The following is a 20,514-nucleotide window of genomic DNA, read 5'->3' on the forward strand; positions in this document are numbered from 1 at the left end:
TCTCATCCTGTCAAAATGTCGTACGCCGAATTCAGCCATGACGCGTTCACTTTGTCTCTCCGCAGACTTTGACAGAGAGCGTCAAAACCGCAGGAATTACGAGTCTACCGTCGAAACGAAACGAAACGAAACGAAACGAAACGAAACGAAACGAAACAGAACGAAACGAGAGAAAAAAGGAAAAAGTAGGAGGAGAAAAAACGAAAAAAAGAGGGAGAAAAGAGAAAAAAAATATACACGAAGAGAATAACATCGGTAGGATGAGGAGGTAACGGGAACAGAGGCAGAGAGTAAAAGAGGCGGCATGACAAACACACAGGGACCGCGGTGGCGTCGAAACCATAAGAGTGTGAAAATGTTTTGCAATTTCGAAATCAGCCGTGGCCGCCAGTTTGCGCCAAAGCGCGTTACCGGAAACTGCCAACCAGTGGGCCAGCTCGACCAGTGGCCGCCGCCGCAAAAGCGGATTGCGGTTCCGCCGGGTAACACGCATTAAAAACGCCTCACGCACACGCTGCCTCGTGTCTGCCGGACTTTGTCTCGCTTGTTCCGTGTTTTTCTCTCTTTTCCACGTTTTTAAAGGGAAAAACAGAAAGCTTCCATTTCTGGCCCTTTCCATCCTCATCTCTGCCTCTTTCTCCCTCACCTTCTCTTTTCCCATTCCTGCATTCCTGCTTCCGTTCTCTGTCCTTTTTATCCTTTTTTTCCATTTTCTCCTTTTTGTTTTCAACCGGTTGCGTGGAGTAATTTCTGCATGTTGCGAATGCCGCTCATTCGCGCACGATCTGCTGGAAAAAACAATGCGAATAGGATTAACGCTGCCGGTGTAAGCCAGTTGCGGTAAATGCTCTGTTCTCTGGTGAAATTTACTTGCGCGGATTAGCGGTTTATCCGCGAATACATCGATGCGAAACGGAGGATAGATTTGCGTTGATGAATGCTGTGGTTTTTGCGGTTTAGCGGTGGTGTTGGTAGGCGGGGGGGGGGCGATGTGTGCTATTTGAGTTTTCGTTTCTTCGCAACGAAGGAGGTTATATCATAATACAGCTGATGCGGAATGTAAGAATACGGTGCCTCGAGCTTTGTGCGTTAATTATTAGTACTTTGTGTATTTCCAAATCGTAAATTTTTATCTGATAATTCGAGAATCAATAAGATTTTCAAACGACGGTTTCATGATCCTAGAGTGTAAAGTAAAGGATAATAATGTCGAAAAATCTAAAAGAAATACTACTATCTATATATACATAATATCTATTGCTATTTATAGATATTGAGCATATAAAGAGCAGATGGAATAAACTTCATAATCAATTTTCACATATTCAAATGGATAATAAAAGTAGATATTAATACAAAAACTAAAAGAATCAGTCCCTCCATGAAAGAGAAAGTATAGTTAACAACTAATAGATAACTATCCTATTATTATAACATGTTGTACAATGATATGTTAAAACACATCAAGTTAAAAGACATATGTGGAACTTCCTAATGAAAAATCAATTATCCTGCCAAGATTATATTTGACAAATTCAACATTAGCCTAAATATTGATAAAAGAATCAGATTATCTGAAAAACTATTTGAACATCACGTATCTACTTAGATATCCTATAATTCCTCTACAAAACTTTTAGAGACCTCTAAAGATTCTTTCATAGAACGCATACCTCAGAAGTTCTTCGCAGTTTTCAAGTTATGCGACTCACTCTACGTGATACCATCAAACCCGTTGCCCATTTAAAAAGAAATATTATCTCCGTGCAATTAAACTTCAGTTAACTTAATCTCAAAGTGGAACGAAGAAAATGCAATCTGCCCAGTCGCACTCTGTGATACTTATCCAACCAAAGTTCCCATAGCCAAGAGTCCTCAGCTTGGTACCCCACAAACACACCCTGCGCCTTTCCATTTACCTGGACATTGCGATTCGCGCATGTTTATTCGCTGAAATACAGCAGCAAAAAAGAAGAAGACTAATAAGACAAAAGCGAATAACAAAGCGGGACAAATTCCTGTAACCCTTCCGGGACAGATTCCAGACTCGAAAACAGACTTTCCTGGCCGTGCATATGTATGCGCATGCATACGAAAATATTCGCGAAGCGAACCATAAGGACGGATCCGAAGATGTCGTCGGCAAGATGAAAGGATCATCCCTCTGTACGAGATCGTCGTCAAAGGGACACGCGTGTCTGGTCCCCCGCTGTGATTTTCACTCGACTGCTCGTCGCCGTCGTCTCGCCTTGGTCCCCGAGTCGCATGTTATTGCCGCTCCTCGTCCAGTTAATAATACATCTCTTCGTCTTTCGCTACTGCCAACCGGCTGTCTACGTGGCCCATGCACAAAGAAAATTCTTTCTCTTTTAAACACCCCCGCTTAACGATTGCACGCACCCCGTGCGCGACCCGACACTGGACGACGAGGTGTGCAACCCTTTTTCGACTGTCGCGCTCCTTCCAGATGTAGAAACTTGTTCTGTCAATAAGATGAAAAGATTGATTTATTCTGTTATTCGAAACTATCTGGATAATGGTTTCCGAGAGGATGAAATTTAAATTAGGAACGGAATTATGATACATGCTGCGATTTTAATATATCACAGGGGAACTATCAAAGTATCAAATGTATCAAATGTATTATTGAGGAGTGCTGCAATGAGACAAAATTGAATTTTTGTGCGTAACTCATTGAATTAATGTGCAACAAAATATTGGAGGTCGTAATTTTAAGTCTGATAGAACTCGATGGCTATTTGGAGAACTTTGTATCCTGAAATTGTTCAGCTGTTGCACTATTAAAAAGGAAATCCCATAAACTACACTGTCATATCGTGGATTTAATTACAGAACACTATGAATCTCATAAGATGATGAATCATTCGTGGAATTATCATTGCCTTTGAGCTCTGACAATTTGTGTATTATTATGATTGACTGATTACATGTCTGAATACTTACAATCTGCAGTATGGAGTTTAAGATAAAGAAGAATATGAGTTAAGTTACTATGAACAATTTATGAACTAAGGGACTAATTTTCTACCTCATAAGAAACAAAATATTTTTACATAATAATATATCCTACACCGTAAATATAAAATATCTAAAACTGAAGGCAAGAACGATCTTCCATCATGCTTTCTCCCTAATGAAAATTCAATATGTAATACCCACTTCGAACCTTACGCTGAATATCTAAATTTAAGACCTAAAAATCCACATTCTCTCCCTCTCTGCCGCAATCCCCAACTTCTACCTCCACAAATCCATCGATAACCCCACTTTCGTCCACTCGCATACAAAAACATACCTAACAAAACATCAACGATCGTAAACACTTAATTACACGAAACCCCGTGATACCCCTTCCGAAGAACAATCCTCCCCAAAAGGAAGCCACGTACGAACCCCCTTGTTGGTCAGCAATGGAGGAAACTAAAACGAGAAGAAGAATAAAATAAAAAGGAAAAAAAGCAATGGAACTTCGACTTACAGATCACGCATCGAAAGAGAGCTCTCGTTATTGTCGGGAATCGTTCTTAAAGAAACGTATGCGGCACCGCGTACCCACGATCGGGTGGCCGTGTCGATAATATCGGCAAGTGGAGCGGAAGATATGGCAAGAGAAAAGCGTGGAACAAAAAATCATGTGCACCGAGTGACGTCGAGGCAGGGTGTCCCGTGCAAGTTTTCGTGATGCCCCCCACAGGGGTCGAGCCCCGACGGGGGCGCCGTTTCTGGACCCTGTAATTTGAAATCTTCACAGGAAGAACCGGCTCGAGGGGGCCAAGGAGACGGGAAATATAACTGGCACCCCTCACGGCCGCAGCGCCACCCCACTTATTCTTCGGCGACAATGCAGCAAACTCACGAGAAATTCACCCTGCAATCAGCCGCGAAGTCAAACGTTCTCAGGAACGTGTGCGATGAAAAAGCCACGTTCGCATGCCTACGGGACCGGCAATCGAGTCGTTATTAACCGAGGAATCACTTTTGCTGATTGTTAGTTCGATTCCCGAGGGCACGCTTAAGAGACTTAAGTGCCCTCGGAGTCTTACATTCTGCTAATTTATCGCTGGACGTATGGTTCGCGTCCTGTCTTTCACGTGTCGTGGTGAATTCTGTGGTGTTCTCTCTGGTGGTGACGAATATTTTTCATGTAACTCGTGTAAGAGAAGATGTATGAGCTCCGCTTCGTCGTTCTTTGTAACTCAAGGAATCTTGAAAACTCTGCAATTTTTGATTTTATAATTATTGAGCCAATTCAGATAATGATACTGAATTTTGTTAAATTGGTAATAATCGAGGGTTTCATATCTTCATGAATTTAAAAACTCAAATCCAAGGTTTACTCTTCTGTTTGTTCATTAAACCAGCGTTCATATACTTTTAATTGCTACCGATAACTTTATCAAATTTTGTCGAAAAGCGTGATTCAAGCTCCATTTAGACAACAGTTTGCCATCAGATGCACTTTCGTTCCCAGCATTTATCAAATTTATCTACGACCACCTTCATCCTGCGTTCGCTTAATCCAAAGAAATTCGCGAAATGATCAAATTATTCCAAAGCGTTCAGGGCGCAGATATTTTCACTTTCAATTGGATTCAGGTATCCCGCTGAAATTGGCCGCGCGTCATCGGATCGGCAGAGTTTTTGCCAGAGCGACGATTTATTTGCAACGAGCAACGGCATCAATCGATTGATCGGCGAATACGCACAGCGGCGATAGTCGTGTAGTAAACCTGGTTATCGCATTATCTCGGACACCGGAGACCTGCACGAGGGAAATCTATTCTATGGGGAACTTGCATTTCACGTAGGGGCCCCGACCGATCGGCTCTATTATACCAGCCGAGCATATCGCTTCGTGTATCTACGTGCTCCGCTCTGCAGGCCTAGCACCGATAACATTGACGTACCGATAATTTTGTAATATCGTCGTTCGCCTGTGTGCATGTGTGCGGACGCGTGTGTGTGCATGCGTGTGTCGCGGCATGTCGGGAATGCGGGTGTACATGGACCGTGTATTCGTGCGCGAATTTTTTGAAATATCGCGAGTTCAAATTGTGTTTCGCCTGGTGTGGATACTGGCAGAGATATCGGTGAAATTTTATGGTGTTGATTAGTTGTATTTTTGTTCCACTGTGTGGAATTCTTTCACGAGTCTATTGGCTATTTTTTGTACTTTTTATATCACCATAAGGAATTCTTTTGGATAAGATGATTATTATATTTGTAAAATTATTAGAACGTATTCAGAGGACGAATTGGAGGAGAATTTTGGAAAATTTGTAGCTCGGAGAAGGGAATATCGAGCAGAATTAATCTTAGGAAATAGTAGAGACGAATGGCGGAACAAGAGCACTCGATTTTGACGGAGCACCGAGCAACAAAGAGGAAAAATGGCCGAACGCGAGTAACACGAGTTGCCATCGTGTGACGATTCATCGTCGAGTGTCGAGGATCCGATAAGGCAGCTTTTAAAGTCCTTTAAAAAGCAATACATCGTCGAGGCGACGGAGGGCGAAAGAGAGAGAGACCTCTCAATAAATATCCCATGGATCCTGCCGGCACGTGACTCCCTTATCCTGCCATCTTAAATACTTGGCTGCGCGTGTCGGTCATTCCGATCATCGCATTAACTCGCACAAATGATCCTGTGTTATAGCCGTCCTGCGACCTAGTGATTTGAAATAGCAAAAATCGTTTGAATTTCGTGCGGATCTTCTATGGTGGAAAGCTGATAAGACCGAGTGTGAACAAAATTAGAGAATTCTTTGAGAAATTGCTTTTGGATATAGAGTAATATGATTCCATAGAAAAGGGTTGTAATGAGAAATTAGATAGATGGATGCAGACAAGTTTGAAAATTTTCTCAGAAGTTGCTCTTGGATGAGGAGTAAAATAATTTTGTATAGGGAATTTATGATGACAACTTAAATGTAGACACATTTGAGAACTTTCTCGGAAATTGCGTTTGGATAAGATACAGAATAATTTCTTTATCTTATTCAGGAAATAAGATTTGTAAGATTTTCCGGGAATTTATGGTTGATATTTTGTTAATAATTGAACACGGATATGAATATATCTATGTAAAAATAGTACAGCGCATGATTAATGTACGAATTTGTCAATTTTTAACGTTTTGATGAGTTTAAAGATAGTTACAAGTTGCTTAAGATATTGTTATAATGGAAATAAAAATGATGAAACATGTTAATTTCCTATTTAATATTGACAATATTATATTTGTCAGTCTTAAGAATATTATACAATTCTTACCTTGATCTGAAGATGTTTTCCATCTCATATTCGTCTGAATCCAGAAGAGCTTTCTTCCTAGGGATATATTTTCCACAGCCACATTCAATCATATTTGACCAATTTTTATTCTACCGCCACGATTCCATGATCCACCTGAAATTATACCAATAGTAATTAGAATACATTAATTATCATTAACCATAAGATATTAAAAATATTATTTAAGCCTTTGATATTTCTCTTGACTGCAAAGGTAATAATATTATTAACAACAATATACACCTTCCTAAAAATAGTCAATCATAAATTTCATTCCAGTGTGTTTACCTCCCATGAAAAGGTATATACCTTCTCAAAAATACCATACCTTTCATCTAATTTAATTATCTTTATCAGTATAAAGACTTTAATACCTTTATGATTTCATTTCGATAAATCAAACCTTCAAAATCCAACAGTATTCCCAAAACTTCCTCAAACTAACACCTTATTACACACTTTAGCCCTGTCTAGTAATTTAATCTCACATACATCGCTTTTCACGAACGTAGACAGTCTCATACCATAAAAAAGGCAAAGAACCAATTACAAACACCTACATGCCACTGCAGGAAGCAATTTCTCCGTGTTACAAACGGAATCTCGTCGTATGACTGTAACAAGAGTAGCACAGAGGCTAAAAGGGCGAAGCGCGAAACCGCAGCGTACAGCGACAGTTTTCGAAGATCCCCAGGGAACACGGTGGTTTCAGACGAGCTGTGCTAACGCTCGTGTTATGGGGTTGTCAAAGCACAGACAGAATGACATCTCTATTATCACACGAACAGACCATGAAAGAAGAGAGAGAGCCACATACAAACGGAAGAGAGAGAAGAGAGAGAGAGAGAAGAGGCAAGGGGAGGTAGCAAGAGGTTACACGTAGAAACGCGTGCCACCAAGATAACGGATCTCCCTGATGACAATCCTCCTTGGTGAAGTCCTAGGGCACATATGGACGAACCCCATGACTGTTAAACAGATCCACGCTGGCAGCTACTGCTATATAGCTCTATCTCTGAGAGATCCCACTGATAATTTCGATTCCCTCAAATATTGGGAGCAAGGTTGATCGGAGAAGATCGGATACTGTGTTTCGATAACAGCTTTTGACCATGGTGATGACGAGTTGATACGACGTAGATAAAGTTCTTCTTTGTCAGCTCATATTCCTATATCTTGCGATGGCTTCTTATTCTGTATCAAAAGTGCATGTTGCTGTGAAAATTTTTAATGCTTATAATGAATTTATATTGTAGGTAAGAAATTTCAGTTTGGGACTCCATTGTAGCTGGTATTAAAGATAGATATATAATTACAGAAGGTTATCAAGTATTTTTTAAGTTGTTATAATAAATGAACATTCTACTTGAGTGATAGTTTCTACTGTAATAATTTCTAATTTAAGGAGATAACACTGTGAAGCGTCTAATACTGGAATCATTATGAAACCGATTATATTAATATATTTACATGAGTAACAAAATTGATTACACAAAGCATTAATCAACCCTTGAAATCCCTTTTAAAGCGACACTTGCAATTATTCAAAAAATTGTGGAATTTAATGAAAATTTCTTTTCAACCCTACACAATCCTCTTTTTATACGTACAATTTAAATGATCAAAGTAACATTCTCATAAATTATATATATATCCTTGTACATGCCAATACTTTGCTCTATCTGCAAACAACACTGATAATATACGTACGTATATACAACTAACCAAGTATAAAACTGAATAAAGGATTGGAATCCTAACGAGCTTACAATACCTCAAACAAGCTTCAATAAGAAAAACAAGGTGGAAGAGGACAATTGTAAGCTGGTATTCCTGTCGATGTGAATGAGAGACACTCGAAGCAGAACGAGGAGAAAGCGTGGCGAGTAAGCTGGCCGCAGCTTCCGGTTGGCTGCCACATAATTTCGTTACTTCGCACGAAATTGGATTAAGGGGTTCGTTAAGGGCGCATTAGCGCACGTTAGCACGTTATACGATGACCCTGGGCTGAATTACATTGTGGCGTTTGGTCAACTTTCAATGGGCCATGTCGAGTGACCCCGCTGAGCCCCGGAAGTGCCGCAGATTTCCACGTTTCCCCTGCTTTTCCACGTCTTATTTTCTGTCGCTCTGTCGCCGACAGACGGGGCAACGTACTTTTCTACGCTTTTTCACACCTAACCACTAGCAAAAATCACTGGTCAAAGACTTCACCCCTCTTTACTCTATTTTCTTTGTTACTTATTGTCGAAACGTATTAAAACGACCTCGTGTACCTCTGTCGTAAGTATATTTAAGGGATTTCGTGTATCAAGAGGAATCTTACTGTAGCATCTCTCGGTAAAAATTACAGGGGTTGTTTAATTTAATTTAAAGAAAAATTGTGACGAAGAATTATGAACGTTGGAAATAATAAACGTTTAACGATGATTATCCATCATCCATGCCAAACCAAACGTAAAATATTTTATGAAGAATGAAATATGGCACATCTCCTATGGATATCTGTAAAAAAGCAAAAGAAACTAGAGCTCAATACAACGATTGATTATATCAATACAATCCAGACTAGAGTGGATTACCATGAATTACCAATAACGGAAATTTTGCAATACAGAAAAATATCCATTATAAAGGAATAAAGGAAAAGTATTTAATACCATTGAACCCAAAAACCACACCTCACTGCCTATTATACCTAATTTAATTTAGCCATATAAATTATATATCACACAGTGATATGTGAGCAGATGAACAAATAAAATAATAATAATAATATCACTCGATACTTTTTAAAATTTTAAAGATTCTAAAAGAAGAAAACAATTTTTTACAAACAGAAATAATCACCTAAGATTAGAAGCTGAAACAGAACTAAGTATTACTCAAAATTCCTACTCAATCCACAATTTCACGATCACGTAGATGAAAAAGATTTCCTGAAAAAGAAGTCCCGACAAATTTCCATAAATCCCTCGATCGAGCAAATTCCCATGAGCAACGGCACCGCGTATCGTAACAAGGATAGGGAAAAACAATGCGAATACGACACGACAATGTCTCAGCACGTTATCGGGACCGACAGAAAGGAAACGAGCGGACGCATAGTTACAGTAACCAGATTTCACCTCCGCGACGATCGAGAAGGAAAGTCGTCGCTTCGATCAGGGCCGTTGTTCATCGACCGGATCGTCGCCATGGGATATCGGAAAGATGCTAGATAGGCTACTGTGAGGCGGCGTGAAAGGGGTCACAGGGACTCGGTTCTCTTAATTATAAAGGGCACCAGCGATAATTGTCGTGTAGTTGGACCAACATTGTGACTGCATGTTTTCCCGCCACGCCCATCTCGGTGTTCGTCTCAGCGGGCGAGCCTTTCTTCGTGTTTGCTCTGCCGTGGGACCGTGCCTCCTTGGATCTTTATTAACCATGTGCCGGAATCCTGATTTCAAGATTAATTTCTGCAGAGATCCTAGTATGATCTTCCGTTGATATTTCGTGAGAAATATTTTTCTTCTGTCTTCACGATTGAGAGCTCGATAGTTGGATTAATTGCTTTGAATCATTAATTGAGATGTGCTTGCTTGATTGTCCTGAACCTTGATTGATGACTGTAGAAGTTAAACGATGGGTCACGTAGATGCCAAGATTATCTTTTCAGTGGAATATAAATCCTATACTTAGCGTAGAAGAAGATATCCAACCTAATATTGTAACATAGTTGTGTTAAGCGCAATCTAGAACTGATGCAAATCAACAAACACAATTAAATGCGTTACCAAAATATCAATGTTACAAGAATGTTGATGTGTGCTAGTAATAATTATTTTAGAAGCATTACAGACACTACTAGATCTATGGATTTTTATGGATCTTTAAGGCATTTGAAAACAGGTTTGTTCATACTGAAAATTTTCAATTTTAGTACATATATATACTGACTGTTCCACTTCCTAAACTATTTTATTCTTTTTCTAAACTAATTACTAGGTCAGAGCACTTGAAATATTGTTCCTATGAAGCTATAAATTAATGGAGCTATACCACACATTAAATTTGTCCGATTATCGGGAATCATAAATCACATTAGGGGGGAAGAAATTTGTTGCAGAACGCGAATATTAAATGTTAACAAAGGTTTCAATGAAGTATGGGATAACTTCATACTGATGTACATAACATATGGTAATAAGAGTGGTTCCATATTTATAAACTACTAACTTAAAATATAATAATTGAAATTAATAAGTTTAGTTTCCTAAATTTAGTTCTCTAAAACGAATCTAATGTGCAATGCAGTTTGTACTAAATTAAACTGTTCTATTAAAAATAACAGCATCGCTACATATCACAACAATCTTCATAAAATTAGTTATATATACCTAAATAATTCACAAAAATGAAAGAGTAATTTAAAATTCTCTTACTAAATCCACGAAACATCTTCCTCACTCAAAATCTCAAACAAAACTTATACTCTATACCTAAATACCTTCCAATGCATTTACGCTTCTATCGCACAGCAATTAACGAATTTCTAAAACGTTCGAAAGATAAGGGTCACAACAGGTGACGTCCATTCACAGTATTGACAAAAGTCGTTGCAGAACCAGGAATGTCACGATTGAAAGTCATTCAAAGAGGTGTACGCCGAAAGCTTTCACGGGTCATTCGTCGAGATCGATTGTGGACGATTTTTAACTACCCCATCGACTTTGCTCAAAGAAAAGGACGAAAAAAATGAACTAGAGCGAAGAAAGGGACGCAACGCAAAGGTACAGAAAGGTAGAAAAATGTAGGAAAAGAGAGAGATTCATCTCTCTCCCTGTTCGTGGAAACTCGATAGCCAAAATATTGAATTTCCGTAGAAAAGGGAGGATAACCGAGGTTCCCTCTAAACCGGGGATCCAAGAAGTCGTGTAACAAAGAGGGTGACTCTTTTCACCTCGCCTCCTTTCCCTTTATTCCTCACACGCGTCCCTCTTCTTATTTTTCGTAGCAGGCCACGAGGGTGAGCAGCAAGAACCACGAGGTACCTTTCGAATTACGCAAGAAATCCCGCGGCGAGGGCCGATTCTAATCGATCCTTTGATTCCGCCACGCTTTAACTCTGCCCCGCGGGCATCTCTTAACGAAGACGTTGCCCTTACAGCATCCCTACGCCGATAGCTTTTTAGCTTAGAACGAACATTCATCTCTCGCCTGCGTTATCCCTAAGATACACTGTGGGAATTTCGGTAATTTCGTGCGTAATATGGAACAGAATGGGAAACTACCCCTCTTCCTCGTGCGATTTCCTCTTTGATGTTGAGCTTAAGAAAAGTTGCATTTTGTCGAAGAATTCCATTCTAGAATAGAAATATATAATAATCGTGATAGCTTATAATTTTAACTTAGAGAAATTATGAAAGAGAGACGAAACAATAGAATAATTTATCGGTAGTTGTTTGGTTCATTTTGGAGTCGTGGAGTAGAGAACATAATAGGTAAGCTTATATTGATAAGGAAGATTGTAAAATAACATTTTTGAGCTTCGATATTAGTGTTATTTTTCAACGAGATTATAGAGAACGATCTACGAAAAGAATTTAAGTCTTATAGTACTTGTGAAGGTGGACAAAATCTGTCCAGTTAACCGAGGTCCGTGAATCAATGCTGCCAGAGTAATTTGCGATTTTCTGCTCTGCTAACCAAGGAAGTGACTTGCTTCCATTCATTAAATTTACGTAAGTAAAGATCATTCTTGTTCATGTATATATAAGCTTGCTTCGTAATTGAAAACACCTTTAAACACAACAAATATTAAAAACAATATAATACAAGAAATATGAACAATTAAATAACTTCTCATAATTAAACTACATATCGACATACTATTTTTCAAGGAAAATTTTTAGATTTTCATTTCACGAGCTTCCTGTACGATACGCACGATTTATGGAATACTTTGACGAATACAAAATTTTTCCTCGACCTGTAGAGATTTCTCCATTAAACCACCCCAAAGACGCTGGTATCGATGCTCTATTTCGCCATGGTTCTCGAGGGTAGATATTAAGAATGGCGATATTGGTTTTTCAAACAGTAGACACTTAAGACGTTCGCTCGAATCGAATTCCATCGTCGTAATGGCCCCGTGGAACGAACAAGCGAATTCATAATGAGACTTTCTATTCCGTCAACGATATCGGATAATTGCGTCCCTACTGTCGATCCTCGAAATAGGGTAATGGAGAACTCACGAAATCGGCTTGAGGGGTTAAATTGAAATTGAAATCACTCGAAATTACTTGCAGTCTCGAGGACTATCGAGAAGGTTGATACCCCTCTCTCTGCCCTTGGAATCGAATATTACTCTCGACGCTCGAAACAATCCGTTTCGTTCGATCCACTCGTGCGCGATCGACCAACCACGGCCCGGGAGGGCCATCTTTTTGCACGCCTCCCTCTTTTGTGTTTCTTTTAAATCGCCCTTTCCTAAACCTATCGCTTCGTTTCTCCTTTATCCGTATAATTTTTATTGTTATTCCTGTTACAATAAAACGATAAATAATTATATGAAAAACGAGTTCCAATATTTAGATTGTCGCTAAATATGATCCAATACCTGCAACAAAGAGAGTGGTATCGAAGTTGTTTCGAAAATTTTGTTTAAATACAGTAAATTAAAAAAAGAAATAGCAAATTACAAAGCATCAAGTTAGTAATACGAAGAAAAATTTGGGCATAGGTTGGACAAAGTAATTCATCAACTCCTGTTCAGATACATGTATTAAACACTGTGGACAACACAATTTTTATAAGAATCCTACATACTATTTTAATATAATTTATTATTCAAAGGTAGTAGTACACGATTGTCATCAACAACAAATATCTATCTAAACACAAATGTTCACCACACGTGATCTATCAAATTCAGACAACCGAATTACTAATCACAAAAGTTCAAACTTCAAATATCGCCACATCCATAGATTCCATAGCCATAATCGCATCCAACGATTCAACAATTCCTCTCACAAATAGCAAACTGGCAAAGACTCCCCCTACCTTCTACTTTCTAGCTATCTAATCTCCACTATTACCTATAGTGGGATATAATCTAAAATTTCCAATTCAAACCAAGTCAACCTGAAGAACCAAGTCTAATCCAATAACCCACTTCACGCACATTCACACAATCGATGAAAGAAAAACAAATTGTCATCACCTTTACCACACCACCTGATTCAATCTAGAACACTACCCTCAAGTCACAATGCGAAGAAGGTTAACTTCGTTTCCGTTATGCAAGGCAGAAATCGCGATGGGGCAGCGTTGACGACAAAAACGAGAATTCCAAAGAGGAAGACGCCGATGAAATTAGCACAGAGGACGACATCGCGGAAGGAAGAGGCAGCGGAGAACGAAAGGGGGTGGTGACGGTAGCGAAGAGGGAAACTCCAAGAGGTAGAAGATCCTGGGCTGAATTTTCGGCGACGAAAACTGAGCGGAGGATGAGAAACGACAATAACTTCTCGGCTCGGCGTACAATTTGATTTTATGCAACGCTTGGCACGCCTCTTAGCGCGAGATATCCTTATAACGTTTAACTAGATTGTTATGATTGTTGTCCCCGGCACCGTTTCGCTCGCCCCTTCCACCCACTCCACCTCTGCCTTCGCCCACTCCCTCTTTCCTTCGTTCGTTACGTATTATATGTATATATATATATACACCTATATATACATATGTACGATGTACATAGCAGAAGTAAACGCACATATAGATATAAAAGCGCACTCTTTCCTTCGTTCGTTACGTATTATATGTATATATATATACCTATATATACATATGTACGATGTACATAGCAGAAGTAAACGCACATATAGATATAAAAGCGCACACAGAAACTGTTTGCAGCGAAATTCCGAAGGAATTTCAACCTCCACACCCACTCACCCGCAATTCAATGTGTACGTACAAGGTGTTCCAGAGGTACAGTTGATCGTGCAAGAGGTGGCAAGGGATGACGAATAGAATTCCTTTTGTTTGAAAATACGTATTCCATTTGTTTCGTTAATTTCAATGCTCCGTGAATATTCTGTTCTACCTGACATATGAATGCGAAATTCGTCGATATTTCTATCCCCCTTTCTTTCTGCTTCTCTGTATCGCTGAAAAGCATTAAAATTTTTCAGTATGTACATGAAAATCTACAGTGTGTTTCAGAGTGCACATGATAGGCAAGCGAAAGGGGTAGTGAATGGTAAAGGGTACTTTAATGGCAATATATAGGTGTTTGGTCTTGGTCTGCCTTTTCAGTAAGTTTCAAAATAGTATATTGGGACTATTTTCTATAATGATTTATACTATTTTAGTAATTATTACTAGAACATTGGAAATAATATGTTATATTTACAAGAATATTAAGAACAGCATTATTAAAAAGATAACCAAATAACAGGATTGTCATACCCATTGAAACAAAATTTCTTACTGAAATCCTATTTACCCAAACCCCATAGGAAATGTAACTGTTGTGCTCATGTGGAAGCACTCGAAATTTGCATTTTTATAGGTCTGTAGGTAAAAAATAAGATTAAATTAGACAAAGTATTCCCTTCGTCATCGGCTACTATCTTCTGCTTGGTTGAACAGTAATTCTGAAACACTATCTATATGTAGATACATAAATGTATTTCGATCTCTCTCTTTCTCTTCATATACGTATATGCACGTTCTTGCAGCTGTTATACACAAAGATAGACCTACACGTCCGCGCTTCGTTTCTCTCGCAAAATACTGCCGCATTGCAGCTGCTAAAACAATAACCTGTTAAACGATGTACCACCGTATCTGAAAATATTTCGCAACGTTGCTAATTTCGACTATGGCAATTATAATTGGTACCTTCAAACGATGACTGTGATTTAAGGTCTGCTGTTGCGAAAGACACTGAAACCGTTGAAACGTATTTATCTATCTACAAAATTGAAATAGCAGGACAAGAATTTATCCTTTAATTTGTAATTTATTTTATCAAATACCTTTATAAGTTACCACTGTGTGGAACAATTTTAGAGAGAAAATTGTGAAAGATGTATGCAGTAACAGAAAGTCTCTGAATAGTAGCTACAATAGTCACTTCCAAAATTAACCAGACCAAAGAGAACATACGTAGATATGATTCTCCATCACAGAGAATAATACAATTCTAGTCACTTAACAACTTGCGTCCAAATCCTTCATACATAACAAAAAAGAGCATCCAACCCCTAATCTCAATACTTACAACTCCATTTCATCCGCTGGAACTCAACCTAATCTGTTCTTCTACTCGAAAATAACTGCATACAACTCATCTCCAAAACCTACAAAATCTAGCGATTGAACCCCCACAACAAACTAGCTATGCAGCTACCTACTCCTTTCTCCAAACCAACGAAACAGCACAACTCCAAGCCACCAATCAGCAAGCTACCCAATCTTCCAATAAAGAAAGCCATCCCTGACCTCTGCCACCCCTACTATCGGCCCCAATCGTCTCTAATAAAAGGCGCGAGGCGAGCGGTGGAAATTGGCGCGTATCCGCAGGGCAACGTGTGATATTCATATTCTTGGCAGAGAGTCCGCCAAGAGCAGAAGGTTGGGGAGGCGCGAGGACGAAGAGAACGAGAAAGAGACAGAGAGGGGAACAAGAGGACGGTAGAGGCTGCCGGTGGTTGGCAGAGCGTCGAAGCCAGTGGTGCAGACCAGTGGCCCGATGAAGGCAACTCTGGTATTCTAACCCTACAGCAGCCAAGGGGGCTGCCGCCTCTGCCGTTGCTGCTGATGCTGCGAGCTGCTGCCGCTGCTGCTCCAGGTATACTGTCTGCGGTGCTGGCTGCACACAGCGACAAAGAATGTTGGTAACACGAACATGGGGGATAGAGGGGCCAAGGGGGGTGCTGGCGATGGTAGGCCCTGCCGGAGCTGGATACCACTCTAGATATTTCTTATCCCAGCGCACGTAACCCTCTAACAAGCTAGCAAAGTTTACCAATAAATTGTATGACGGCGAGCGTCGGCTGGATGCTAGCAAGCCGCCGGAATATCGCTGGTACCGCGCCGTTTCCGCTGCACCAGCGTGCCACGCTCGTTCCTCCTCTTTCTTCTTCGGAAGCAGGCTTCAGCGGCGACCTTCGTCGAGAATATTTCCCGAAGAATCTACGACAGGGAATGGACGGTAGAAGATTGTGGGTCTCGAAGGGTTAGAGTGGTTCTTTGAAGATTGGTTCCAGGGGTGGGCTTTGCTCGCGTTTGGGGTGCTTCCATGTGAGTTTGGAGAAATTTCAGAGTTTTTGGCCAGGTTTGGAGATCTTGTATGTGGTTTGTTTGAGAATTACGAGTGAGGAAGGTTCGATTTTCGAATATGTTGATTTGATATTTTGACTAATTACGTTTTAATGAAATCTACGACTATTTTGTAACTGTGTTTCTGAAATCTGATTTACCTTGTGTCTATTTTAACAGTTCTATATCTATTCTATAAAGAAGACATCTTATAACGTAGGATTATGTATCTAAGGATCTAATACATCTAAAAAGGCACCGAATACCTTGCATACTGTTTAATCCTTTTAAAATTTGACTTGTCTAACAGGATTCTGAATGACTTGATGAAAGCTTCAATTATTCCTATATACCTTATGCAAGAAAGATTTGCTATTTTTTGAATCTGCAAGATGAATTTTCAAGAGCGACAAATTTTCAGGGTTTTAATGGGACTTCACTAAGCACTCACTTTTCCAACGTTTCTTTTCTTTTTTACTGCTGATGCATGGCGCGAATTCAATGTCAATGAGCGCCAAATGTCAGGACACGTTGGCAATGAACGAAAGAGAGGGAAAGGGAGCCGGCGATTATATTGAATGGTATTTCGTTGACATAATGCGACACACGCGAGCACACTTTATAATAGAGTCACATCACGTCGGTTACACAATCACAATACTAATCTGACATAATGGCTACCTACTTTCTTGCCGATTACACCAAAAAAATCGTCAGCCATAATGATTCTTCGAGGAAAAGAATCGTCCGCTGAACGAATTTAACGAGAGGACAATTTTTCTTTTAAAAGTATAGTACAAATGAACCAGTAATAACGTGACGAACCGATAAAATAGGACATGAGAAATATGTTCCTGAAATAATCGATCAGATATTATTTGTACTACTTTACTCACGTAATACGTAAGACTATAATAAGTACTTGATAATAAAATTCTGTAACAAATTTATGAACGTGAATTCATGAATAAAGAAGTACTGTGAAATTTGGAAAATATTATAGGATATCTTATAAAATTTTCCAGTGTAAATATAAATTTCTAGAGTAAATAATAATTTAAAGTAGGCAGTAATAAGACTCTTCCTTCACCACCCCATGAATAAGTCTATCCATTCAAAATCACCATCTTTCAACTATAAATCATTCTAATTACCTAACCCAGACGTTACATAGTAAACAAAATTTATGCTACAATCATATGCAATAGTCGAAAATCCTCTAAGATGTGCATGCAGAATTATCACAATGGTATCAATATATCACTCAACGTATATTCCAACTCACCTTACACGTATGAAGTTAATGAAGATCAAATTTCTTGAGAAAGCCAGAGGGCAAACATCACAAACAAAATTCCATAGTCGTCGAGAGATGCTTGCTGATAATCCTAAAATAATAAAGTTATATATAGATGAACCTCACTAAATATCTCTAAAATACAAAATTATATTTTACTCTTAACTTTAGATTTTATGTTCATCAAGCGTATTTCATTATTACCTTGTTCCAACTCAAACTCTTCTTTTATCGCTCCATGCATAAAATTCATCCATTCTTCAAATACTCACATAGTAGATCAACACTATAGCTGATTTACTGAAGATTTACTGCACCTGAAAATGCATTCAATATTAATATAGATACATCATAATTAGTAATTCACAAATGCTATCAGCTCGGTCGAACTCTACTCCCAACGCTCTCATTGGTTCACCCTATCAGTACCAAAATAAGAAAGATCGAATTCCTGAAGTTGCCGCAAAAGAACAGGGGGCACACACGACGAACAATGAAAGTTTCTTGCTCGTCGCCCGTCGATCGTTGCAGCGTTCGCTTTCGAGCGCGAAACAACGTGCTCGAGCGGATATATCTTGAATCGCCAACGAAGCGAATCGGCTTAAGTGAAAATCACTGGGCGGTTTGCGAGCCCGTAAATATTGTACCGGTGTAGCCACGGGTGGGCAGGGCAAAACGAACGTTTGTTTGGGGGTGGTTACTCGTCGATCTCTCTCCTTCTCTCCTTCTACTCTCTCCTTTTCTCTCTGTCTCTCCTTTCCTCCTTCCTCTCCAACCGGTCGCCGTTGCAGCGTTCACGCGTGCCTTCTTGCCCCTTGAAGTGGTCCGTGCGATATGGCGGAAGAATCGATTGCACACGAAGAGACCAAGGAAGAAACGCTTAAACCTCTTCCAACTACCTCGCGTTTCCTGTGGAGCCCGTCGAAGGCATTCTGTCGATCCTTCTTCCGGAAACGAACCTGCCTCCGGTAATTCCGCAATCCTTTTCGCACTGGACAGTGGGAACAAAGGGCTCGCGTTAAGTTATGCTTCGGTAGCGACTCCTTTTTTGCGATAGAGGCCTGTTTTAGGTGGTTTGAAAGTGGAGTAAGATTTTTAGTTGGGCAGCCGAATTTGTTCTTCCTGAAAGCTGATACTAATGTGTTAAGTGATTAATGTAACAATTAACTGTAGATAAAATTCATTGCTCATGATAGTTAGAATAATAAGAACTCATTACAGGTTTAATCAATCAAAGTAACCTTTCATCTGTATAAACAGAGTTCCACTATACACAAATCTTATTACGTGTGCAAATAATTGGTAACTTAATGATCTCTCTTAATGATTCCCAAAAAATTGAATCAAGTTGCAATCTTAAACCCAACAAAGTAGCAGGCCTAAAATGAAAGACAAGTGGAAATTTTGACATCTAATAACAACTTGATTTCCAAATTTCAGTAGAAGTAATAATAACAAATTCACAATAATCTAACACAATTAACAGTAACCAAAGTAAATTCTTTTACATCATACTGGATATATTCTTGAATAAAAGCTTGAGAAACCTAATCTGGAGATATGTAACTATCAGTTACATGGGAAATAAGTATTGTGCTAAAAGAAGACAATGAATCTTCAAATAATGATCTATCAGAATGAAAAAGAACTATCTCCAATGCTAAAATTATTCGTTCCAACGATTTTGTGCCAAAAGATTTCGATAAATCTAAACTGTGTCGATGGTCAGAAAAGCACATGCACGAAGGGACAGGGGGAGAAAAGTGGTAACAGTAGGAATATGCTCGACACAGACGTTTCAACGTGAAATATCTTCAAAAGAATGGACCTGGATCGAACCCACGTGAATTTTAATATCAAACCAAGTGCTTTCGTCTTCTTCGAACGTTTCGTTTCCTTTCTCTTCGCTCTACTCCGTGTAATGGAAATACAAAGAGAGTTAACAAATAGTTTTGTTACAGAAGGTAATATATGATCTATAATTACTGTTAAATGCTTAGAAAGTATAGATTGACTCGATCTATAATTTGAATTTGATCGAATTGATTTTCTCATTAACACCCTCTTGCAATTTTCTTGTTTTCATCATAGAACCTGACATCTTATTCCAAGAATGCAACACCTATGATGTATCCCTCTAGAATTTCCTTTGCTTGTGAGAAAAGAAACCATAAGGAATTATGATTCCTTGCTTGGACTTAACAGCTAAAAACCGACCATTGTTGCAAATAGATTGCTTGATGCAATGATACAGAAAAAGTAACAATTACCAGCAATTCCTAAGACAACTATGTACACATATTTCCCTAGCATATAACCCTATAGAAAACTTAACTAATACCGCCATATTTTTACACATAATATTAAAATACTCGTCCCCATCTCTTCCTATCATCTTCGCCTTAACGACCAAAGTAGACAAAGAAGATAGTCACGTTAGACCCGAGAACCTGAACCTATCTTCAACCTCGCTTCTTCGTAGAACGACGACACGTGGAAGGGGTACAAAAGCACGTAAAACAGCCCACCTATGGACAGCATTAATATACGCAAGCGAATTACCAGGGAAGTTAAACGGCGTG

General features: G+C 39.2%; 1 protein-coding gene across 1 annotated transcript; it reads right to left on the reverse strand.

The window, feature by feature from the left end:
* Positions 1-736: 736 nt before the first annotated feature.
* On the reverse strand, positions 737-18,214 carry LOC108553102 (uncharacterized). Its single transcript, XM_017907867.1, has 5 exons — positions 18,137-18,214; positions 17,921-18,023; positions 14,285-14,477; positions 6,295-6,429; positions 737-788 (listed from the first exon to the last, which is right to left on the reverse strand). The coding sequence occupies exons 1-4, from the start codon at positions 18,183-18,185 to the stop codon at positions 6,400-6,402; spliced, it is 375 nt and encodes a 124-aa protein (XP_017763356.1). The 5' UTR covers positions 18,186-18,214; the 3' UTR covers positions 737-788; positions 6,295-6,399.
* Positions 18,215-20,514: the final 2,300 nt, after the last annotated feature.

Source organism: Eufriesea mexicana, unplaced genomic scaffold (assembly GCF_001483705.2).
Source record: "Eufriesea mexicana isolate 0111107269 unplaced genomic scaffold, ASM148370v2 scaffold9296, whole genome shotgun sequence".
Lineage (NCBI taxonomy): Eukaryota > Metazoa > Arthropoda > Insecta > Hymenoptera > Apidae > Eufriesea > Eufriesea mexicana.